Raw genomic sequence first — 26,599 nt, 5'->3', positions numbered from 1 at the left:
CACTGGAAAACCTAGAAGATAAAATACTCCTAAATTCCATAGTCTATGTTTGAGACTATTATCATTGTTGCTATATTTAAGAAAATTTTAAACCTTAAGTGAATGTAGAAGTAACCATTAAACCAAGTGCTTTTCGTGAAGAAAAATAAAAATGCATTCCTAGGAACTACTAAGCAGACAAGACTGCTTAATTCAGTTTGTTTGTTTAGTTAGTTAGTGTTTGGACCACACTGGTGGCAGCGTTCAGGGGTTACTCTTGGCTTTGTACTTAGAAATCACTCCTGGCAGGCTCAGGGGACCATATGGGATGCCAGGGTTGGAACCCAGGTCCATTTTGGGTCAGCCGCATGCAAGGCAAACACCCTGCTGCTGTGCTATTGCTCCAGTCCCTTTAGTTCCGTTTAATTTTTTAGGATTAGCTAGTCCCTTCAAGCTGCTGCTTGAAGGCAAATTGAACTCCACTGCAACCTAGAATACAGAGGAATAACAGATGCAAAACAAACCCCATCATCATAGTTGATGATACCATGGATCAGAAATAATAGACATATGAACTCCTGACTAACACTGTAAGCCTCCATAAGGAATTACAGAGATATAAACTAGCAATGAGTTTAAAATAAAATGACCTTAAAATAACCTTAACCTTTCAATATTCACTATCTTGTTATATCCAGTTCTAGTACAGATACTCCTCGCTTAATGACCAAGTTCCATTTCAAAGACTTAGTCATTAATCGAATTGGTTGTTAAGTGAGGAACTGCATGTACTGTATACAGTAGTAGAGTATATGCATAGTACTTGACAATAAGGTATTCTGAATAAGTAAAATAACGAGAAAGATCAAACTGAAAACTTCTACTTGTTTTAATTTGCATAAGTTGTATAATTTACACACAGTACTGAAATGTATTACAGAACATAAAGTTAGTAAAGTAGGTACATTAAAGCACCAAAAACCACAGTACTGTAGAGTGTACAAAATGGAAAAAGGATATTTAAAATAAAATAAAATAAAATAACGGTGAAGAGATGGTCATAAATGCGAGCATTCGCTAAACAGGTAGGTCGTTAAGTGAGGAGTATCTGTATTATACAAACATTAAGGAAAAGAAAAAAATAAAGGGAAAACACTAGCCTAACAGTAGGAAGAAACATATACTTTTCACGTGCATTATAAGGCTTTTCATTCTTCTCCTACCACAAGTCTCTCTGGGGCTTGGATGGTCGATTTGGACAAGCTGTGTTCAGTGTTCTGAGCAAGTGATACTGCAAAGTATCACCAAACCTCTAGAACTCCCAGCAGCTTGTGTGCACCATACAACAACTGAGGGGAAGGAAAGAAAATGGTATTTTGCTTGACCTATCAATCCTGGCAGAACAGGAAGTTTCTAAGAGATCACTTCAGTCAGAAGTTGTTCAACTTCAAAGGAGCAACACCCATATTTTAAAAAGACTGAACAAATTTTGAAGATGAGACAAGGTGGCAAGAGAGAAATATCAGAAGAGATCTGGGGAATGCATTCCTGGAAGACAGAATGATAAAGATGCTTAATTGGGAAAAAAGAATAACGGAAAGGAAAATAAGTCTCTGTGGCTAAAACAGTGTAGGGAAGCACCTCAGTGTATAGGTGCTCAAAGTATAGAGAGAGCTGGTTAATACTAGTGTGACAAATATCAACAAATCTGGAAAATGAGTTGGGAAAAGTGCAGCCAAGGAAACAGCATGGCCTGACTTATGTTAGCAAGTGAGTTCACTCTTCAAGTGGAAGATAAAGCCAATGTAATGCAAATTAATTAACAAAATAGAATAATATCTACATATGACAAACTTTCAGCTTTGGTTAATAAAACTAATATCAAGCAATAGAGAAAAGGACTGGTAGAAATTAAAAAGGTAGACTTGAAGTAAAACAGAGACAGTGTTGGATGATATTGGGGGAAAACGTAGTGCAGTATGTGAAGATCATAGTGTTAATGCTGCAATCATGTTATCCAAACTAAAATAACAGTAAAAATAAATAAAAATAGAAATGTCTAGATTAGAGAAGATACTGGTTTGGGAGTTATATTTCTGACTGTTGTGGTGTTTTAGTGCAAAATACTTGTAAACAATCTTTTAGGTCATATTACATTGATAAAACATTCTGCCTCATAAATGGAAAATTATTTTAAGAAGACAAAGGTATCAGCAGTGAAGATTGGAGGTTAACAACTGTTTTTTTGTTGTTTTGTTTTTTGTTTGTTTTTATTAAAAAAAAGACATGGACCAATTTCAGAAATCTTTTGGAGCTAAGAATGTACTATCTCTTTCATATGTAAAATGTAGAGACACATAGCATGGTAGCAACAAAAAATAATATCACAATGGTTCACATAATTGAGTTGGTAGTGGTAGGCATTGAAAGGGAGAAGTCTTAGGATCCATGGGGAAGAGAGCTGGGTACACTGGTGACATATGGCATTAGAGCTATATAAGTTTTGTGTAATGTGAATAACTGGAGCATCAGGAACATTCTTTGATGAATATTATATTGCAAAGGTCTAATTTATATCCAAGTAAATTCAAATGGTAAGCAATGAGTAAAGAAATGAAGATGAAGAGCAATATTACATGAATGGCAAACTGAATTACGGTAGCTATGATTTCCTTACAAAGGCAGTAGCCATATTTCTGTAAATATGGCTAAATAATGGCCAGCAATAAATAGCATAAAGAAATGTTATATGTAGTTTTTAAGCATTAATATTAGAGACTGTTACAAAGTATAGTTATTCCTAGTCCTTTCCATATTTCAGTTTGAAACAATTTTTAAGCAAAGAAGCATAATATCAATCAATTCCATAAGAATCAATATACCATGTTAATAAAATAACAACCTTACAGCGTGGTGTTGCTCACCCTTTCTCTGAGGTGCTCCTCTTTTACAAAGAAAAATTTATATCCTCAAGGCATTAATGGATGAAGCCTGCCCCACACCAAAAAACAATTGGCATGCACAAAATGGCCTTGGAGTTTCAAATTGCAACTTCACAGTTCAAAAATAATGTGCACTTGGTTCCTTACTGCTTCATGTTTATTTTTAGTAACCTAAAGAGCAACATAATTGTTGCTTTAGAAAGATGTATCACATCTACCCATGGCACTTACACATCCCAGAACACCCCAGCAGTGTTTCACACGTGGCTGACATTTTCAGAGACATATATAGTCAAAAATGACCTAATATGTAAAATGCTCCTCAATTTAGTTTGTCCCATGGTTATATATAGATTAGGTATTTTTAGAAGGAGCAGCACTGAAACGATACAGTCTCCTCAGTTCATCACATCAGAAGATATATACTGTTGATCTCTACCATTACTAGTCAACTCTAGTCACTTGATTAAAAATAGAACATGGTAGAATTTTCCACTGTGAGGGTAATAATTACTGTTTTCTATATTCACATTGAAGATAACTCTAGAAATACTTCTTTTTCACATTTCAAAACCTCAAGGTCATGAATGACAAAGAATGAGAAGTTATATAAATTTTGAAGTAACTTTACAATAAAATATATTTCATAATTTAGACTACTGTTATTATTATAAAGAATATAATAAATGGTAAGCTATACATAAAATTTCTATATAAATAATAGTATTTTGGTGTGATTTTCAATAGTTATACTGTATCATTATATATTCCTATACGTTTTAGAAACAGTGTATTGGCTATGAAAAATAAGGAATTAAATTTATAACATAACATCATATTACACATGTCAAAAACAAAACTGCAGTTGTCAGTTTACAAATGATCATATAAATAAATAGACACTCAGGAGAGATAATGACAAAACAAATGTGGTAAAATGTCAACATTTAAAGATTTTCGGTAAAGATTTTCAGAGAATTTTCTATAGTGTATTTTGATTTATTTATACAAGATTGAAATTACTTCAAAATAAAATACAATGTTTAAGAAACTCTTATTTTTACATATCTCACTTACTTACCAGAAGGAGAGACATGGACCAATTTCAGAAATCTTTTGGAGGTAAGAACTAATGTACTATTTCTCTCATATGTAGATTGTAGAGACACACAGCAAGGCAGCAACAAAAAATTATACCACAATGGTTTACATAATTGAGTTGGTAGTGGTATGGTATCTTGTGTGATGACAAGATACAAATTTTTTTAAATTTGTATGGAGGGAGATTTGGGACATTGGTGGCGGGAATGTTGCACTGGTGAAGAGGGTGTTCTTTATATGACTGAAACCTTATCACAATAATTTATGTAATCAAGATATTCAAATAAAGAAAAAAATTTAAAAAAAAGAAAGAAAAAAAATTTTATGGGGCCGGAGAGATAGCATGGAGGTAAGACATTTGCCTTGCATGCAGAAGATCCGTGGTTCAAATCCCGGTATGGTCCCCTGTGCCTGCCAGAGTTGATTTCTGAGCATAGAGCCAGTAGTAACCCCTGAGTGATGCTGGTTGTGACCCAAAAACCAAAAAAAGAAAAAAAAAACTCATTCAATTACTATGAGATACTGTGATAAAGTTGTTCATGATGTATTTGTGTTCATATAATGCTCTAATACCCTTCCATCAACAGTGAACATTTCCAACTACCAATGTCCCCAGTTTCTCTCCATTGCTTCTCTTTCTCTTCCTCTTCTCTCCTCTTCCTTCCCCTTCCTCATCTCCACTCCTTTACCCTCCCCTGTCTTCTATTTCAATACCTTTTAGGCACTGTGGTTTATGATAATGTTTCTGGATGTGAGATATGCCTTTCTTCTTTGTTCCATCACTGGGCATTTCTAATTGTCAGCTTGAGGCCAAATGTAGCATCTTAAACTTACTTCCTACAATGTTACCTGTGGCTGTTGAACAAATCAGATCAGTGACTCCTTATTAGTCAGTTGGAATGTGTCCCTAGGGCTTCTTGGTCAATTATTCCCTTTTAATATAGCCATTACCTATGTGAAATCATTTATAGAACCACCATCATTACTGTCACTGTAGGCTGTCTTCATCCTTGTCAAACCAGTGGAGATGGCTTGGGGCTCATGCTTGATTTAATACTCTATATTTGATAGTTTGGAACCCTTAAATTTTGAACAAGAAGGGCCATGTTTTCATTTTTGCTAGATCCATCAATTATGTGTTTGATTTTAGGTAGAAATGTACCATATTCTTAGCAGATATGAACTGGGCACCCATGAGTACTGGCTAGACAATATTACCTCTGGACCAAAGGAAACCAGTACCTCTCCTCAGATGGTTAGAAGTACATATTTTGGTGAATGTCCTTCACCTCCTCCCAGCTGGTGCAATGTAGACTTCTTTTCAATGCCTACTTCCTGGATGTCCTAATGAAAATCTAGATTCTACTGAAAGACTGGACTACAATGTCTTTTAGTAATATTAATTTACTTTAAGTTTAGTATTATGGAAAGGACAATCTGGAAGAATACCTTCTCTAGATTTTGGCCACATTTTTCCATGTGGAGGCAAGAAAGGGCTTCAAACTTTTGAGCAATATCTACCAAATGATGATTGCTGGTTTCTACGTCTTCTGTATGGCCTGTGAATAGATTCCATGTTCTTGAAAGAGAGGAAGAGGAGTTAGAGCTGACAGTCTCAGTTCCTTCAGTTCTGCTCACTGTATATCATAGAGTATTATTAAAATTATTTACTCCTCCCAATGCTATTGCTTTCCTCTTCAATTGCTGTACAATATAACCCATGTCAGGGAGATAAAGGTGGTGCTTATAAAAGATCCTCATTAGCCCTGCGGTATAGTAAGTTAGAAAATGCTCTTTTATGTAGTCTTCATAGCATTGCAATTATTGGTTGATTTCTTTTCAAGTCAGGTATTTATAGTTAAAAGGTGATATTGAAGGTTTGGTTCTAGGCTCACAAGGCAAACCTATGAGGATAACATAGTCGAATCTAAAACAGAAGATATTAGATAAGGTAATTAACTTCACAATAACATTAAAATGTCTAAGATCTGGATAAAAAACAATATGTGGGACCAGAGAAATAGCGTGAAGTAGGGCATTTGCCTTGCATGCAGGAGGACAGCGGTATGAATCCTGGCATCCCATATGGTCCCTCAAGCCTGCCGGGGTGATTTCTGAGCATAGAGCCAGGAGTAACACCTGAGTAATTCTGGATGTGACCCAGAAACCAAAACCAACACCCCCCCAAAAAAAAACCCACAAAATAATCTCTGTTTCATGAATGAGGTAGTAAAAAGTATTACTAAGCTCAGAGGTGGGTATTCGTTAAAATTTGAATAAGAAAAAGATAGAAGATATCTTCTCTAATAGCCAACTTGCTATGAGATGCATCTGAGGTCAAGCAGTGTTAAAAACAAACAGACAAAAAAGGAGAAAGCATGCAGATGGCACTGGGTGGGATAAAACAGGATGAAGTAGGAATGTGAGATGGAGCTGAGCAAATTATCCATGGAAAAGGAAGAAAGTAAACACAGAAGGAGGGAAGAAGTTATGCCCATGTCCAGAAGTTGAGCTGTGCTGCTTAATTAGAGCTCAGCAGGCTTGTATGAGTTCTAGCTAGAAGTTCACATTATGGTTGCATTTAAATACCAGGCAGATGTGCCCATACTTATTCATTTTTATATTTATTTGGCAGTTAGAAACTGATTGTTAACAGGTGAGATTATTTTAAATAATCTTAACCAATTATTTTAAGAGATGAGATTATTAATCCATGCCATGAACCTAAAATTCATTATTAATTTAACCAGGTCTATTTCTCTTCTCTACTTAGCAAAAAAATAAATATATTGTACTGTCAATACATAAAATATATTGTCCTTATGATAGACCTACAAACCTATGTATGGGGTATCCTAGCTTTGAAGTGAGATGTTGTATTTGTTGTTGTTGCTGTTGTTGAGTCACACTAGTGGTGCTCAGAGTTTACTACTGGCTCTTGTTCAGAGAACAGTCCTGGTGGTGCTCAAGGGACTAAATGGAGTACAAGATTGACCAGGTGCAAAACAAGCACCCTAGTCACCATACTATTGCTTTAGCTCATAAATGAATTTTTTCATTCACATTTGGCACAACTGCCTAGACATTTTATGAGTGTCTCAAATGAGTAGTGCACTTAATTTATACTCAGGATGAATTATATTTTATAGATCACTTTAAGCAAAAAAAAAATGGTGATTTCCTACTGTGTTTTCTTCCAAGTGGCCAAGTTGCTATATGACAGTAACTGGCCTGCTTTACCCATATTCCCCTCCCTTAACTCCCAAAGTATAAAAGACCTATGTGGCAAAGAGGATTTGCCTAAGCAAGGGTTAATGATTGAGGTAAGCCATTTTGTACACAGATGAAGGAGGAAAATGGGAAAGAAAAGCAATGGCTCAGCAGCCAAATGTTTCCCCATGAAAATAAACAACTACGAATAATTGAATATTCCTAGAATTGAGAACCATCCAGCAGCAGAAGTAACAGATGTTACAGTGGCCGCTCCCTCCAGCATGATGGCATCACACAAATGAGAGGCCTGTGGATTAGCTTCAAGAAAGGGCTTCTGCCAGTTTGGGGCAGGGTGTGTATGTGTGGGTTCATTATTTATTTATTTTTCTTTATAAATTAACCTGAAATGGGGACCTTATCATTTATGTTTACAGGCAGTTGGATGAGCAGTCAGCATCTTTTCAATACAGTATGAAATTATTGATAAAAGTAAATAGTTCATTGTGATGGGGACATAATTCCCTAACACAAAGCTCAAATTGTTTTGATGTCAACATAAGTACCCAGTATATATACTAAGTATACAATTACCAATTACACTTGTCATATTTCATATGTATTATTTGTTTCTAAATCATCTATCTATGTATACATATATCTGCATATATAGTTAAGTAAATACATTATGTATGCATGTATATGTATGCAGTAACTTGACCACGAGGGAGGATGCAATTTGCTCAGATAATAGAAAAGCAATTACTGTTTTCCTCAAGGAAACACTCAAATGCACATGAACATTTTTCTATGATGTTTCTGAAACTCTCACTAACAGAAAGGAATTAATTTAGTTTTAGCTTAGCAGCAAGAACATTTATTGGCAAGGGGAAGTATCTAGAATCATGTTTCCTGTCTCTTAGTATGCAGATGACCTCTGTTCAGAGAATCACCTATATTTTCTGAATATAATTTTTACTAATGAAGCAGGAAGAATGGATTAAGGTAAAATTTTCTCAAAGGTTTTCTGAGACCCTGCTACTCAATGTACCTGGCAGCATCAATATATCCAAAAACTTATAGAAATATGAATCTCAGATCATCAATTTGAATAATTTTAATTGAATCATCTAAAATTCTTTAAAACAGAACCCCACTTGATTTGTTTTCATGCTAAATTATGATAAGCACTCTTCCTGAACAACAACAATAGAATCACCTGGGTAACTACATATACAACTTTCCAGCCCATCCTCTCCAAATTTGGTTCAATAGGTCAGAAGTAGAAAAAAAAAACGTGCATTATTAACTGATACTCTCTCTAAGTGGGTTCATTTGGATGAGAGTATGAGTTACATACATAAGTAAAATAGATATGCTGATATATTTAAATTTCCTATATATTTAGAAAGCAAGTGGTATTACCACAGAGAATGTTCTCATGTTTCTGCAGAGTTAAGTGGACATGGGCTCATGGAAGGACCTGCCAGTCATTGATCTCCTCAGCCAAATGGCACAGTTGCTAGAAAGGCTTTGCCTGCTGCAGTTTTGAAATGGTTAAAATCTTAAGGATCATTGGTTCATTGTCAGAAGCACAAGCAGCTCTGATGCTGAATTACAATAATTTAATAAATAGTATGAAAGTATTAATTTTGTAAAGTCCCCTCAAGACAATTGTCATCAGATTCATAAACTACATTCATCTATCAAAATCCTTATTTAGCACATTAAGATGATTTTAGTACTCCAAGAAGCAATCTGAAAAAGAAGAAACATAGTGACAATTATTCCCAATTTATACCAAATTTGCTTTTTCATTTGTTGAGAGTAAAGACTATCCTCATGTGTAATGTATTATTTGCTGGGAAACGATTGCAAATAGCATTCAGAAATCTCTTATTTCACAGAGACATAAAAGTTATAGTAAAAGAAGTATGTTTTTTCCTCCATAGGCAAATCAAAAAAAATTACAAACAGGGACCTAAAGGCAGTTTTATCCTACACTTTGATGCTATTAAACATAGTTAAATTTCAATTTACATCTTAATGTGTGCTAGTCCCCAAGCCAAATACAATATCTAATGACAAGTCATGTCTTGACTTACATAAATAATTTTATATAAATTAAGGAATCTGTCAGTTACTACATGAGACAAAATTAAGTATGTTGTAAATATTATGATATATTACATTAAATGCATACTATAGGTTTTAGTAATATTAAGAATTGAGTTTTTCACTTAAAATACATCTTGATTTTATTCACATGGATGTACCAAATAAAAAAAATTTAAGGGAATTTGTAAAAGTTAAACAAAAGTCTTTAATACTTCATGACTCTTGGAAAAGTGATAGAAAATTATTTACATTTTTTTTAATATTCTTTGATTTTTCCTATCTGGAATAGTGAGAAAACCAAGGGCCAAAGTAGCTAAAGTACAATAGATTTTTAAAGTACTCCTAATCTATAGTATGCAGGAAATTTAGTAAAATGCTACAATTTTCACTCAATTCAATTAGTTTCGAAGACTAAGAATTCTGGAAGTACTAGATTCCTTATAGAACTAAAGAAAGAATTAAAGGGGCCCATGAAAAGGAAGCAATGTTAGAACCACGTGGAAATCTCCATGCAGTTTGATCTCTTCCTTCTTCAGACAGAGCTTAGAGAATAATTGCTTCAATCTTACTCAGGTCACAGTTCCCAACCAGCATGGCTCAGCCAAGTCAAAGAGCATAGAGCTGGGCATATTAAGCAAAAGGAAAATAAACATATTCCCTCCCCTGCTGACCTGCTACTTTAAAGTCAAAGCTTTTGCTGGTTACAATGAGTTAAATAATTGTAGGGAAAATGTTTCCCATGGCTCTGTCTTTAACCACACAGCTCACAAAATGCCATCTTGTCCTTGGCCTATTAAGGCCAAGTCAACACCCATGAATGGGGCCTCCCAAATGGCCAATATAATGAAGGTGAAATGCATATTTTAAGGTGAAGATTTCATTTCCCAAGAAACATAAATATCTCTGCCAATAGCAATTCACTCCTATTCCTAATCCCTAAACTGTTGACATATGCTGTGAAGCATTCTTTGAGTCCTCAAATATATCCCTCAAGCCCTGTATTTTTTATAGCACTTTCAGAAGGCAGCATTTGAATAAAACAACAATAACCATCTCTGCCCTCTATCACTAGGGATCCCTTTTTTTCTTCTGAAGGTGCTTTTATGATCCTGCACTCACAAAGGAGGTTTTATGAAAACCATATGAGTGTAAATATTAAAACACTGGTGCTAAAATAAAGAAATCTCAGACTAATTAAAAAAACCCTCCCTTACTTTAACTTCCTTCCCTCCCTCTCTCCCTCCCTCCCTCTCTCCCTTCCTTCCTTCACAATTTTAAAACCAATTTCCATGTTCTAAGATTCAGGGAAAAGAGATTTAATATTTATTGAGGGATTTAAATCCCTCAATATCTTAATGTCTTAACTTTGCAAATTTCCTAGAAAGCAACAGTCATTGCTCAACTTTTCCCATTAGTATCTCTTTACTTTTCTCATTGCCAATGAGCAGCAGCAGAAAGAATGCATTTGTGTGGCATTCTCCCAGGAATGTTTTTTCCTGGCATTGCTGAGACACCTGCACTCTGACAAACTAGGCAAGATTCCTAAGCCAAACTGACTTGCTGTTGTACTTCAGAGGTAATTATCAAGCACTTACAGTACAATTTCAAAAGTGTAAAACCAATGAAGGTAGGGAAGGTTCTGAAAGTATCTGCCTGTCCTCTGCAGTCTGCGGAAGCATCAGGCATATCCCCAACCTCAATTCAGCTCGATTTAAAACCTATCCATGTTTCTGCAGGAAGAAGGTCATGCAGATCATACTCACAGGCTATGCGCACTGAGGCCTTCCTGCTCTTGGACGTCCCCAGGTGACTCCAGGCCACACACTGGCACCAATAGTCCTCTGGCCCGTGGAAGTCCTCCACCTGCTGCCTGGTGACATTGATGAACACCTCCCGCACTTTCAGGCCTGATGGGAGAATATAGAACAAATCCACTGAGGCCCTTGTATTTCTCCAACAGAAAGTTAAGGCTAGCCAAACCTCTCCTTGTTAATTAAACAATTCTGTTTTTAATCAACGCAAGGTTTTAATTACTTTGACAATAATATATTACTGCTAATTAAATTCCAACAGCTGAGTAGGCTGGAAAGAATGAGTGTGAAGTATTACCAACTGATGCAGCTCCAATACAATATAATAGTTCTCACAGTACCTTGACAGAATGCTTTTTCTTTGTCTCTCCTGGTGTAAAACCAGCTTCGAGGAATGTAAGACCAAATTAATTCCCAAGGTCCTGAAGTTAAAAGAAGCTTGAGCACAATAATTTCAGAGACCCTGTTGCAAGTAGTTCTAAATGACCCTCCCACTGTCCAGCTGAGGGAAAGAGCCCTGCCTGTCACATGGCTTATAAAGGAGAAAGTACAGCAAACATGTACCATGGTACGTTTGTACTCTTGCTAGACTAAGAGTCCAGGAAGGGCAAATGTCTCAGTTTCAAAGGCTCCACTAAACAAATAATGATGCAGACACCTTGAAGTAAGCATGTCCCAAGATCCTGAGATGGAAACTTCAAGAGACTCCTGTTAAAATTCAGGAGACTGTGAAAACCTATTTTAAGAGCAGAGGTGCTTGCCAGGGTTATATCTATGAAACACAGAGATTCTAAGACCTTGCCCTTCTAATGTTCTATAAAATAATATCATAATATAGTATTATTAATGTTGTCCTAATAGAAAATTTACTTGGTGCTTTCTCTCTGGGAAACATAAGTTTTTTGTTTTTTTTTCCAAACCAGGACTCTGCCTTCCTTCCCTTGGGATCAACAGCCAACTTGTCCAAACTGCTGCAAAAAGAAGACACACATGCTTCACTAATCATTTCTGTTCAACATGAGCAAAGCAGCAGCCATTATGACCAGCTTTCCACCCAACAACTACTGCTCTAGAGGAGACAGTATTGGACAAAACAGGAGATACTTTTTGAAGTTCATCAAACATGCCACAAATCTCTTTCTGCATGATATTCCTAATCACACAGACATGGGGTAAAACACTGTACCCCTTTTCTGCAGATGAGAGAACTTAAAGGTTGTCATTTTTTGTCTACAATTCCATTATCATCAAAGGTATGATCCCAAAGCTCCATGCACGGGACTCTTTCAGTAATTCAATCCAGAATCTGTATTTTTGGTTACCTATATCAAATTATGAAATTAAGATTAATAGAGAAAAAACAAGAGCATATGTCCATGTTTCCCATTACCCCCAGAAACTCTAGAAGAAATTCAAGGTACAGCATAATTAGCATTATTTAAATGAGCCATACACTTTTGGTGGTTTTGTAGGATTTAAAGAACAGTAAGAGAGAGAAGAATTAGAGACCTTGAGGCAAGGATGATAGCATAGAGGTAGGGCATTTGCCTTGCATGCAGCTGATACAGAATAGACCGGGGTTTGATCCATGGCATCCCATATGGTCCCCCAAGACAGGAGCACTTTCTGAGTACATAGCCAGGAGTAACCCCTGAGTGTCACTGTCACTGGGTATGGCCCATAAACCAAAAAAATAAGATAAAATAAAAATATAAAAAAATAGATTTAGAAAACAATAATAGACATAAAGACTCGTCAGACTGAGGGAATAGTCTCTTCTATCCAATCAATAATATGGTATTTATAACAAGGTATTTATAGCAACAAATCAATTGCACAATTTGTCTTCTGCTTTCCAATTTATAGGTTGTGTCATATAATAGAAAATTATCTTGAAGACAATTGAGAATTCACATTTCTACTCCTTGTAGGAGATGTCACATAATATAACAATCCTTTGATAACAAATGATAATTCCACATTTTCATTCTAAGTGTAGAAGGATGCCTTTTTCATAAGAGCAAGAGTCCCTAAAAGCAGTCAATTAAGAAATTGCTGAAGTATAATCATTGTTGTCACTGGATTGTTTTGTTTTTGCACTTAAATAAAAGTGGAAGGGTAAGAGCAAAGAGAAGATGGAGTTGGCAGGAAAAGAAAGGGAGAACAAGGTCACAGGATTGAGAATCAAGATTACAAATAGTATAAGGACCAAAAGTAGCCAGACAGAGTCCTTACTGAGGATTAAGAGGGAAGAGAATACAGAATACAGAAAGGAAAATACCTAATAGCTTTTCTTTGATTTTAGAGAAATGGGAGATGATCTACTTTGAAAGAAAGGAGAGAGAGGAGAGCAAATCAAAGCATCCCAGCAAAGGGATTTGATATGTCAGAGCTCCCCTGTGGCAAAACAGGGAGACCTACTGAGACAGAATGTTCCTAAGATATGGGAATCAGAGTCTTACCAAGTAAGCATTCAATAAGCTTGAAAGGTCAGAACTGCCTTCAAGCTAATGGGGAATGATATTATCTATTGCATTTTCTCTATAAGAATATCTAAACTAGGAGTTTCTTGCAGTTGGAAAGAAGACAAACACCATCTGAAAGTAGCTCAGGGTATTGTCACATGTATAAAGCAGAGTGCTTCTACATCTAAACCTCAAGACTTGCTATTGCTCAACTCAGGCATCAAGGCTTTAAGGCCACCTAAGATTTACTAGAAAGAAGTGTGGCAAAACTCAAAGAAAAAGAGTCATGAATTGTTTACATTAAGCAATACCTAAAAACACCACATGGGGAACAATGGGGTCAGTGAAAGGTAGACAGAATGCAAGTAGGGATGCATGATAATGAGCAAGAATCTTTTCTGAGGCTTCCATAGAAAGGAACAGGGAGCCAATTCAATCATTTTAGCAAACTCTGGAATATGTTGATCCCCCTATTTACCTGGTACCAGGTCTTGAAGAAAAGTGCCCCAAAGTATATGAGATCTATAAATGAAGCTTATATATAAGCCATGACATAGGCAAGGGTATGTTATATGTAATCATTAGTTAGGTCTGACTAAGGTAGTTCTCCTCTAGGATCTGTGAGATGATTAAGCCCAACAGTTAAGTGCAAAACACAAGCATAAAGAGAAAATATAGTCACGAATAGACAAAAACAAAATATGTAGCACATACACATATAAAATTATCCAATAAAAACAGCTCTATTTAAAAAAAAAACCCTCCAAACTCACTTCTCTACATTCATTCAACAATGTTATATAGATCACTACCAACTTCTACATTTAAAGAAAGGAGAACTAACACTTCCATAGAAGTGAACAGGAGAGCAAAACTTCCAGGCAAATAGAAGATGGCGCCTCATAGATAAAATTGACATTCTACCTGATAACCTATGTAACTAATAAGCAAGTAGAACCCAACCCTTTAAATTATACTGCAAATTATAACCATCAGCTTTTTTTATGAAGTAAATTCTTACAGAAGGTAAAAATATGGCTATGGGATGGATATGCTAATTAGCTCTCTACGCTGTTCTATGGTTTACTTGTAGATAGACAAATGTTGGCAGCAGATGAGTAATTGCTCTGCGTGTACTAAACACAACAGAGTGCATAGGACTTCATCATTTGTCAGCTTTATTTGTTTAAATGAGAAAAATGCTGACAGTGGTTATTGCTATAATCCCCTTATTTATAAAATGGAAAACACTAGTTATTCTTAGCAGGTCTAATCCTGTTGGGAGACTAAAAGTTAAAGAATTTTCAGGCTAATGATGGTCTGTGCTTCACAGTTCAAAGAAGAGAAATGTAGAAGACAGGAAGAAAAAGTAAACGAAGGAAATGCATAGCAAATAATTTTATTTCAAATACATAATCTAATCTAAGAACTCTAGTCTTAATCTAAGATCCTAGTAGCAAGTTAAAAAGTTAAAAATCCTGGAACAGGCCAGGGACCCCCAACCCGGCTGCAGGCAGGGTGAGTGTGCCTGCCACTCGGCCACCTCCCCACATGGGTGCCGGACCCCCTTGTTCTGCAGCAGCCCTGCACCTGAATTCAGGGACCCCTGACCTGATTGCAGGCACCGGCGACCTTCCCATGTGGGCACCCAGAGAACCCTGTGCCTGACCTACTCTGTGCCGCTGGGAAGGGCTAGAGCTTATAGACCAGGTAAACTTTGGTCTACTCTCTGGACCTTGGGGTATACTAGAGCAGCCTCCCCACTGAGTCCCGGAGTGGACCTGGGACCCCCAGGGGCAAAGACAGAATGCCAGGTGAGTTTGACTGCAACAATTTCCTCAGCTGAGGCTCGGAGGTGGTGAAGCTCCGCTGACTCACAGGGAAAGGAGGGAGGACAGGGAGCTAAGCTCAACAGCACCCTCCAATTGTGGCCAGGAGCAGAACTGCACTAGCTGCCAACAAAAGGAAAAAACAGACCAGACCCTACTAGAGGACATAGGAGAAGCCAAATCTTGGCGAGCCCACCCAACAGACCCCTCTAGAACCACGCTCAGGGAGGGGACCCATCCCTATGCTACAGGGGGCAAAAGCAGGCTGAACTTGGAAGGCACTGAACTCCAAGACATACCAATAAATGCAAAGAAATATGGGTAAATTAAGGAGAACCCTAACATCTGAAGATATGGAGAGAAACCCTAGCACGTTTCCAAATCACCAAAAGCACAGATCCATTGGAAGGAGACTTAAAAGCAGCCATGAAGAATGAAATGGAAGCCTTGATTAAGGAAAGGAAGGAAATGCTAGCCACCGAATATAAGAAATCCATGGAGGAACAAATTAGCCAAATTAAAGAAGAACTGTCAAAGAATATGAGAGATTCCATACAAAGCGAAATATAGGAGTTAAAAAACGACATAACAAGCCATTTGAGCAGGATCACACAGTTGAAGAAGCACATTGAAGAACTCGAAGGAAAACTGCAAACAAAAAACGACCAAGAAATCAGCAAGAAAATAAAAGGCAAAGCACTGGAAGAAAAAGTCCAGTATCTAATGAACAAGGACAAAAGAAATAACCTAAGAATTGTGGGTATACCAGAATGGGAGGAAATAGGAAAAGGGGAAGTGTTGGTGTAGATACCTAAGACCCACCCATTTCTGGGAGGGGTCTTGGAAACCAGATAGTAGGTGTAACCTTACCTGCAAGACCCTCCCATTCCTGGGAGGGGTCTTGGAAAAGTTAGATAAGGCTTGGACCGAGGGAATTCGGCCTTTTTGGCTCTTTGCCCTTTCGGCCCTGCTGAGCTCGCTGGCTTTTGGGCCTCTGTGTTCTGGTCCTTGACCAGCATGGAGCCCAAAGGGAAAATGGCTAACAGGAGATAAGACGCAGGGCTAGCAAAGTATTGCTGTGCTTAAAAGGTTATGAGTAGGCCACACACATGTGGTGGATAGGGCATGAATAAAGATGATGCTTCCTGAGGCCTGCCTGCTTGTGAGTCTGATTCTGCTGTTCGCCTAACTTGGAACCCGCCGGCTGCATGGGGGTTGCAGAGCCACGTGGTCTAGGATGGCACAGAGAGAAATCCAACGCCATCCACCACCATCCAGCCCCATCGTTAATTATTTGATACAACAGGGAAGAACAACTAGTCAGGGAAATATTAACAGAAAACTTTCCCACCCTCTGAAAAAAAGCTTCAGTGCAAATACAGGAAGTGAAGAGAGTCCCTAATGAAATAGACCCTAATAAACCAACACCAAGACATATAGTAATCCAAATGGCAAAAAAACAAAGAGAAAGATGATCTCCTTAAAGCAATAAGGGAGAAAAAAAGCTCAAATACAAAGGAAGGGACATAAGAATCAAACCAGTTCTCCCATTTGAAATAATTCAAGCAAGAAGACAGTGGAATGACATATTTAAATGCCTGAATGAAAGAAACTTTCTACCTAGGGTCCAATAGCCAGCAAAATTCTCATTCATATGAGAGGGCAGAATAAAAACATTCTTAAACAAAAACAAGCTTGCATTATTTGTGCAAACAAAACCACTCCTAAATGACCTACTCAGAGAAGAATTACACAATCCAAACCCCCGATTGTAACAGCAACCACCCTACACAACACAACTTCACAACAGTCCTCTCTGTCAATAATCTCCCTAAATGTTAACAGACTAAATTCTCCCATTAAAAGACACATAGTAGAGAACTGGTTAGAAAACATAAACCATACTTCTGCTGCCTGCAAGAAACACACCTACAACTACAGGACAAGCATAGGCTCAGAAGAAAAGGATGGAAATTAATTATTCAGGCTAATAGAAAACAAAAAAGAGCAGGAACAACCATTCTTATATCAAACCAAATTCCATTCAACTTCAAAAAAGTAATCAGGGACAAAGAGGGACACTACTTACTGATCAGGGGAACACTACATCAAGAAGTACTAACCCTGGTCAATATTTATGCACCTAATGTAGAGCCTGCAAAATATGTGAGGCAACAGCTTGCAAACCTGGAGAACTACATGAAGGGAAATGTGATAATTGTAGGAGATCTCAATACTCCACTATCACCACTGGACAGATCTACCAAACAGAAAAACAGCAAAGAAATAAGAGCCCTAAATGAAAAATTAGAATATCTAGGGCTAATAGATTTTTATAAGATCCTCCATCCCCAGAAAACAGAATACACACTCTTCTCAAACCCACAAGGAACCTTCTCCAGAATAGACCATGTCCTAGGATACAAATCAAACCTATATAAGATCACAAATGTAAGGATCATTAGAATCACCCTATCAGATCACTATACATCAGAAGTTAAAATTGACTACAAGAAGAAGCAATGGAGAAAACTAATACCTAGAGATTAAACAACATGCTGCTCAACAACAGCTGGATCAAAGAGAAAATCAAGGAAGAAATAAAAAGATTCCTTGAGACAAATGATAATGAAGAGACAACCTGTCAAAATCTATGGGACACATAAAATCAGTAATTAGGGGGAAACTCATAGCAATACAGGCCTATATCAAGAAACAGAAAAATGACAAAACCAACAGTTTAAAGAATCACCTCAAGGAATTGGAACTACAGCAGCAAAGAAATCTAACCATAACCAGAAGGCAAGAAATAATAAAAACCACAGCAGAAATAAACAACATAGAAACTAAGAAAACAATACAAAAAACCAGTGAGACAGGAGTTGGTTTTTTGAAAAAATAAACAAGATGACAAACCACTGGCAAAACTCACCAAAAAATAAGAGGAAATTCACCCAAATTAATAGGATCACAAATGAAAGGTGAGAGATTACAACAGAATCCCAAGAAATACAAAATATCATTAGATCATATTATGAACAGCTATACTCAGTTAGGATAGAGAACCCAGTAGAAATTGACAGGTTCCTGGAAAAATACCATCTTTTGAGACTGGATAAGGAAGATCTAGAAAGCCTAAACAGACCAATCACTTCAGAGAAAATTGAAGATGTAATTAAGAAACTCCCTAAGAACAAAAGTCCAGGTCCAGATGGATTTACAGGAAAATTCTAGAAGACTTACTACACCATTTCCACAGGCTCTTCCAAACCATTGAAGAAACAGGAATCCTCCCCAACTCCTTTTATGAGGCTAATATCACACTCATTCCCAAAGATGGCAAAGACACCACCAAGAAAGAAAACTACAGACCAATCTCACTTAAAAACGTAGATGCAAAGATTCTAAATAAAATTTTAGCAAACTGAGTATAGCACTTTATCAAAAAGATCATACATCATGACCAAGTGGGTTTCATCCCAGAAATGCAAGGTTGGTTCAACATACGCAAATCAATCAACATCATACATCACATCAACAACAAGAAAGACAAAAACCACATGATCATATCAGCCAATGCAGAGAAGGCATCTGACAAAATCCAACACCCTTTCATGTTAAAAACACTCAGCAAAATAGGGTTAGAGGGAACCTTCCTCAAGATAGTTACAGCTATCTATGAAAAGCCCACAGCCAACATTATCCTCAGTGGTGAAAAACTAGAAGCATTTCCACTAAACTCAGGAACTAGGCAAGGCTGTCCACTCTCTCCACTCTTATTCAATATAATCTTAGAAGTCCTAGCAATAGCAATTGACAAGAGACGAGAATCAAAGGAATCCAAATTGGGAAAGAGGAACTCAAACTATCACTTTTTGCAGATGATATGATAATATACGTCGTAAACCCTAAAGAGTCCACAGTAAAACTCCTAGAAACAATTAACCAATACAGCAAAGTGGCTGGCTACAAAGTTAATACACAAAAGACAGTAGCGTTTTTCTACACAAATAATGAAGTTGAGGAGAGAGAGATAAAAAATATAACTCCATTTAAAACAGTATCAAAAAATATCAGGTACCTAGGAATCAATCTTACAAGGGAAGTGAAGGACCTATACCAGGGGAAACTTCAAAACACTCCAGAAAGAAATTGAAGAGTATCTAAGAAAATGGAAGAACATCCCATGCTCATGGGTAGGTAGAATCAACATAGTCAAAATGACTATCCTACCAAAATTACTATATAGATTCAATGCAATCCCAATCCAAATTCAGACATCATTCTTTAAACTTTGAATTAGAACAATCAATCATAAAATTTATCTGGAACCACAAAAGACCCAGGATATCCAAACACATACTAAAAAACAAGAAGCTGGGTGGTATCTCACTACCTAACCTGAAGTTATACTATAAAGCCATAGTGATCAAAACAGCATGGTACTGCTACAAGGACAGAACCTCGAACCAGTGGGTTAGAACAGAATTTCCAGACATAAACCCCCAGATATACAGTCAACTAATATTTAACAAAAGAGCCAAGAACTTGAAATGGAACAAAGAAAGTCTTTTCAACAAATGGTGTGGGTACAACTAGAAAACCACATGTAAGAAATTCAAAATTGACCCATACCTCACTCCTTATACAAAAATGAACTCAAAATGGATCAAAGACCTCAAAATTAGACCCGAATCTATAAAATTTATAGAGAATAAAATAGAAATCTCGAAGACCTATATATCAAATGGCACCAATGGCAAGAACTTTAGCATCAAAAATAAAAAATGGGACTACATCAAACTAAAAAGCTTCTGCATGGCAAAAGAAACCCTACATAACACAAGAAGACAGTTAACTGACTGGGAAAAAATCTTTTCACCCAACATATCACATAAAGGGCTTATATCTAGAATCTACAAAACACTCAGAAAGCTGAGCCCCCCAAAACCAAATAAAGCCATAAAAATGGGAAGACAAAATGAATAGACACTTCTCTGAGGAAGACTGAAAGATGACCAACAAGTACATGAAAACATGCTCACCTTCACTCATCATCAGAGAAATCCAAATCAAAACAACAATGAGGTACCACCTTACACTAGTGAGAATGGCTCACATCAAAAATAATGGAAACAGCCTCTGTTGGCGGGGATGTGGTATGAAAGGCACTCTCATTCACTGCTGGCGGGAATGCCCCCTAGTCCAACCCCTATAGAGAACAGTCTGGAGAGTGCTCAAGGAACTCAGAATTGAGCTGCCATTTGAACCAGCAATTGCTCTCCTAAGTATCTATCCCCAAGTCGGAAGGACATTCATCCCAAAGTATGTGTGCACCCCACTATTTATCGCAGCACTCAGTATAATAGCCAAGTCTTGGAACCAACTTTGATGTCCAACAACAGACGTGTGGATCATTAAGATGTGGTATCTATACACAATGGAATACTACATGGCAGTCAGAAATGATATAATCATGGACTTTGCAGCAACATGGATGGACCTACAACATATTATGTTAAACGAAGTAAGTCAGAAGACAAAAGATAAACACAGAACGATAGCACTATTCTGAAGCACCTAGAACATACACCCTATATACAACTAATACTCAACAATCAAATAACAGGGTTTAACAGGGTAGAAACTCCAAACACTCTAACAGTCAACATACTGGGGAGCAGTGCCCACAACATATGAAAGAAGAACAACACAAACTCTTGACTACACATTATACCACAAAGAAACCAGCAACAGCAGAAGCAGCAGCACAGAGAGAACAGGTATGTAATCAGCCTTCTACTACAAAGGCCCATAATAATCCCTTAGGGATCTTATACAGGATTACAGGTAAAGAATACCATGGGAAATCACTGACTCCAATGGGAAAATCTCATAACAATATGTTTTAATGCCTTAATCTTACTATATTTAAAATAACCTCTCAGCTTTTCTGTCCACAGGCGTTCTTGGATACAAAAGGTGGGTACACTAAGATGGCATCTTGGGGCCGATTCACACGAGATACCATACCCAGCTTGCACTACGAGAATGTCCCAAGAAAACTCTTTAACATATACTTTATCTATAGGTTATACCTTCTTTTAGGACTTGAAGCACGGGACTAGCCAGAACACCGAAGCAGCAACTGTGACCTACAGACTTATTCTACAGGCTCTACTCATTGAACATATTCAAGCAAACTAGCATTCCCTTGCCATTTTCTCCTTTCTTCTCACTACTTTATTTTTTCCTTTCTTTTTCTTCTTTCTCTCTTCTTCTCTTTTTCTTTTTAATGTATTTTCTCTTCTCTTCTTTCCTGCCCCTTACATATACTTTCCCCTTTCCACCCTTTGGAAATCCGACTATCACTTCACCCATCAATCCCATCCAGATTTCCCACTTTATTAAAACTCTTCACCCTCAGTTCTTATTCTATTAGGCATCAAGACTGACATCCTACCCCAACAAACCAGTACCCAGCACACAAGTGAAAGGGCATCAAGTTAAACCCACATCTTGACCCCGGCAAGAAAAGGCAACCAACTCCCCTGCTGACTCATGCTACGTGGCCCTCCTTACCAACTCTTCCTAACGTGAACTGTTACTTGAAACCGGACTTAGCTCTAAAAGTATCCCCAAAGCAAGAACTCTTTCCAAGACCTCCCTGCCGCAAAGCTTTTGCCAATCTCAAGAAGGTCAGGGTGTGTGATGAAAAGACGCCCAGGAACCCACACTCCACAAGAAAATCTCAAAAGACAATGGGAAAACCTGTAGTTCCATAATAAGTATATGACCTGCATTGCACTACCTCTTTACCTGCTATTCCCCAAATGTAAGATAGTCTCTTGTACCATTTTCTTCCTTTAATTACTTTGTTATTTTATTTTTTAAAAATCTTTGTTCCTTTTATATATATAAGCACATATATTTTTATTTCTATCTTTATCTGTTTTGGGTGTGTGACCTGTTTCCATTTTCTTCTTTTTCCACCCCCAATTGCACTGGCAATATAATGTAGCACCATTTCCCTCTGTAAAGACACACTAAAAAAAGGGGAAATCTTACATATAAAAACGAGCTCTTATCTACTAGGGATAAGAACTCATACTTGTTTACAATACAGGGACAACTCCCACCTTGAAAATATGTCACGTGGACCCAACTTAGACCCCAGGTGATTAGACACCATCTGTCCAATCTTGAACCTTGGATCCCAGACATAGAAATGACACAGTTATTCATGACAGCTACAGGAAACAAATCCCATCCAGGACATCCTCAATACTGCTTGGACACCAACAAGTGCCAGCTCTAATACGATATACTGACACCGAGGAAAATGGGAACAACTTGATGTAAAAGCAGGTTATCCTATCCCTCCAGCTGACGATAAGACAAAATCAGAAGACTTGTCACCCTTTGGTCAGCCCAAAAGCCAAGAGCGCAATTTACAGATGACTGGCTGCTAGAACCATGACTGGACTGAATATATCTTGAGACCAATAAAAAAGCCCTAGTCTAGGGTTTGAGCTACTACCTGCACAACAACCATGATCTCCAGTTCCAAAGGTCTGTCTGAGACAATTGCAACCGAATGGGTCTTCTGGAAACACAATGAAAGACGCTATCATAGGCTCCATCCTAAGATCAGCGCAAAGACCAAGACCACTAAACGCAGAAGATGGATTAAAATGACACTGAAGGAACAGAACTTCTAGAACCACAAAGAAAAGCTTCATCATAAGTTCCACCCCTTGACCTGTGCAGATACCGAGATCTCTAGATACAGAGATCTGATCTTATTACCCAGGACGAAGCAGAAGTCTTCCAAACACCACGAAAGCACCGAGGGGAGAGTAAATGAACCTGAACGAAGTCTATAGTTAATCCCATGACAATATAATCCAAGGGTGGAGAAACCCTGTATCTCTTAGGCCAAAGGAATTCCTTTTTGAATGACCCCAATATTTACTGTGCCTGTGCAGGAAGGAAAAGAAAAAAATCACAAAACAAATATTTTTTTATATATCTATCTAGGTTTTGTCGATTTCTTTATTTTGGTATGGTTACTCAAGTTGTTGTCTCCATTTATATTTATTTATTTATTTATTTTCTTCTTTTTTTATCTCAAGACCCAGGCTTTTATGTGGTGCTTATCTTTATTGTTGGAGTGCTCACTGGATATTTTATTTGACACTCCTTTTTGTATTGTTGAGGTGTTTCACCTTCTTTTTCCTCTTCATCTCTCAAACCGATTATGAGAGCCTCTAGAAGGACTTCACCCATTTTTGACTTATTTGATTTCTACCCCAGCTTATCACTTTTCTCTTCTTCAAACAAAACCACATAACTGGAACTATCTAGTACTGCCTCCCAGTTAGAGGAGGAGACAAGGAAGGTACCAAGACCAAAACAGGTGTAGGACCACTAAATAGTAATCTAGGCTCAGAGGGGACCACGTATTCTAGCAGCCCCGGGGGTGAGGGAGGAGGATATGGGAGGTAGGATGGGAACAGAGGTGTAGGGAAGATAATTCTATGATGGGAATCTCCCTAATATTATGTTAATATGTACCTAAAATATTATTGTCAACAATACGTAAGCCACTCTGATCAAAATAAAAATTATATTAAAAAAATCCTGGAACAGTATTTAACATTCAGTACCATGCTAACAATAGCCCAGTTCCTACTCACAGCTGCTTTTTATCCACTTCTCATTATCACACTTCTACAAAGCTCATCATCATAATCCTGCCATGGCTATTGTTGCCAACCTATTTGCAAATACACCTGCTGATGAGTGCTTGGGGAGGAATTGTACACAGCTCTCTGATGCTTACTACTCTCACAGCATTATGTTCTTGGTCATTTGGAAGTTCTTGGTAGTTGGATACTCAATTTTCTGCACAGACTAACTAGATAGAAGATGAAATGGAAGACTTCTTTTAGCTATGTCATTCATATATCAAACCACACAGACTCAGTAAGACTAGATTTTGTTGAATTGATTTTTATCTTAATCTTTGAACTTGTTTCAGAGAATGGCAATACAGCTTTTCAATGGACAAAGCCCAGAGGATTTCTTAGAAAATGACACGAGTAGCAAAGAATATGGAAACTTCTCTGGAAGAAAGAAAGATTTCCAAATGTCTATGAAAAACAACTGTTTCTAGTGTGAAGTGTTTTCTTCAACAAACCTAGTCTTCTTTTTGATATCACTGCCCATCTGATGCCTGGTTTAGCTATAGAGTGGTTTTTCTTCACTCCACTTTTTCCAGAGAAAAATAGTAATCCATTAATTTAGAAAATATGAGTTCATCACTTATAAAAGGGAGATTTTTTTACTATTGCTAGTGCAGGGTTAGAACCTGGAAAATAGAGTAGAACAATTAAAAGTTTTCTCACATTTTGAATAATAGTATATTGTTATAATTAATGATTACTGAATTATTTTGTGATGCTTTATTTTTATTAATGCTATAATCTACATTATCTTTTACCTAAGCTCTATTCTATAGCTACCTTTATTTATCATCACTATTTTTTTGTTGTAGGTTCCATTGCATATGAAACATATGAAAGATGCCATATGCTTACAACACATTATTTGAAAAAAATTCACAGTGCAAGGTTCATATTTGCATATCCGTGTTCTATTTATATTGTGAAAAGGATATTTTGACAAAACAAATGACTAAAAGTATTGCTATAAGACAGAACACATGCTGGGTCACAAAATATATCTCCATAAATTTAAGAAGATAAAAATAACATGAACTATTCACTTAGACCATAATGGCTTGAAAATAGAAGTTAATCACAAACAGAAATAGGGAAAAAATCAAACACAGAAATTAAACAAAAGAGAACAAATTAAAAATTATTTTATGAATTTAAAAAATAATTACAAAACAAAATCTAAAACAATAAAGATACATAGCAAAAGAGCAATAAATGACCAAATGCAACAGAACTGATAGGGATAAAAGGATGGGGTCTTTAGTACATTGGTGGAGGAAAGCAGAAACTCTATTGATGGGTGTGGTGTTGAATGATGTATTAGGGTGGTAGGTATAGTATTAACTGTGATGTTAAATTACATAAATATGAAACTGTCATTACCAATATTGTAAATCATGCCACCTATAATATTAAAAAGTCTTCCTACCAGGGAACAGTCTGGGGGAGTTGATACTTCAACCTACCCTAGCAAATTGGTGTAATAATTTATATAACCACAGAAGCAAAGATTTTCACAATATTGCATACATAATGGGATGTAACCTCTTCATAGCATCAGCAAAAGCTTTTGAGAGAGTGTCATTTTACCTAAGGTAAGGGCTGGCTCTGCCCTCATTCAAAAATTATTTTAGTTTCAGGAGCAAGTTCTTACTTGGTAAAGATGCATAATCAGGATAGATATATACATGACAGATATATTCAAACTGACAGATATAACTGAACTCTGTGACCAAGGGAAGCATTTTTAATGGAACTATGTCTCCATTTCTTTGGGGAGCTTAGGTATCTTCAGGCCAACATGCTACCAAATATAGCAAATTAAATGTAGATAATTAAATGGTAGGATCATTTTTTATTTTAATGGCAGATGCTTAATTAGGGCTAAATATCTTTTGCCACTTCATCCTAGCAACAAGATAAAAATGTATTTTATTAAAAAAATGTCATCCTTTGAATGTGCAATATACCTAATGAATAATTTTCAGTTTCCCCTTGATACACCATGAATTACAACATGAATTCCTCATAAAGACCACAGTTCAATCATAAGTACTGAATCTACAAATTCACCCAAGATCTTCAGTTTTTTTCCTTACACCAGAGATTAGAATTAATCAGTAAAGAGGTGACTCGCAGAAGAAAGCAGATCAACTTGATAGTGTTTTCTGATAACTGAGATGAGGGGGACTTCTGAGACAGAAGATGGCATGGCTGCGGTACTTAGGAGAGAAAATACTAAGAATGACTTATTCAGACATCACATATGCAATTGTGAAGGTGTATATACAAGAGTTGTGGCTCTGCTAACTAACCTTGTAGTATGTAAAATGACTTCCTGCTCGTAAATTAGGAATACATCACAGAATTCTATTTCCTTTTGGCTCTGAGAATAACATA

At 36.9% G+C, this 26,599-nt stretch overlaps 1 protein-coding gene across 1 annotated transcript in view; it reads right to left on the bottom strand.

The window, feature by feature from the left end:
* UNC5D (unc-5 netrin receptor D) overlaps positions 1-26,599 on the bottom strand; it is a 639,701-nt gene that overhangs the window by 239,457 nt on the left and 373,645 nt on the right. Inside the window, 1 exon segment of the mRNA XM_049771507.1 lies at positions 11,114-11,257. Coding sequence (XP_049627464.1) covers positions 11,114-11,257 — 144 coding nt within the window.

The sequence above is a fragment of the Suncus etruscus genome, chromosome 4 (genome assembly GCF_024139225.1).
Source record: "Suncus etruscus isolate mSunEtr1 chromosome 4, mSunEtr1.pri.cur, whole genome shotgun sequence".
In the NCBI taxonomy this organism is placed as follows: domain Eukaryota; kingdom Metazoa; phylum Chordata; class Mammalia; order Eulipotyphla; family Soricidae; genus Suncus; species Suncus etruscus.
The sequence above is the reverse complement of the archived record's forward strand: the minus strand, read 5'-3'. Positions and strand labels throughout refer to the sequence as shown.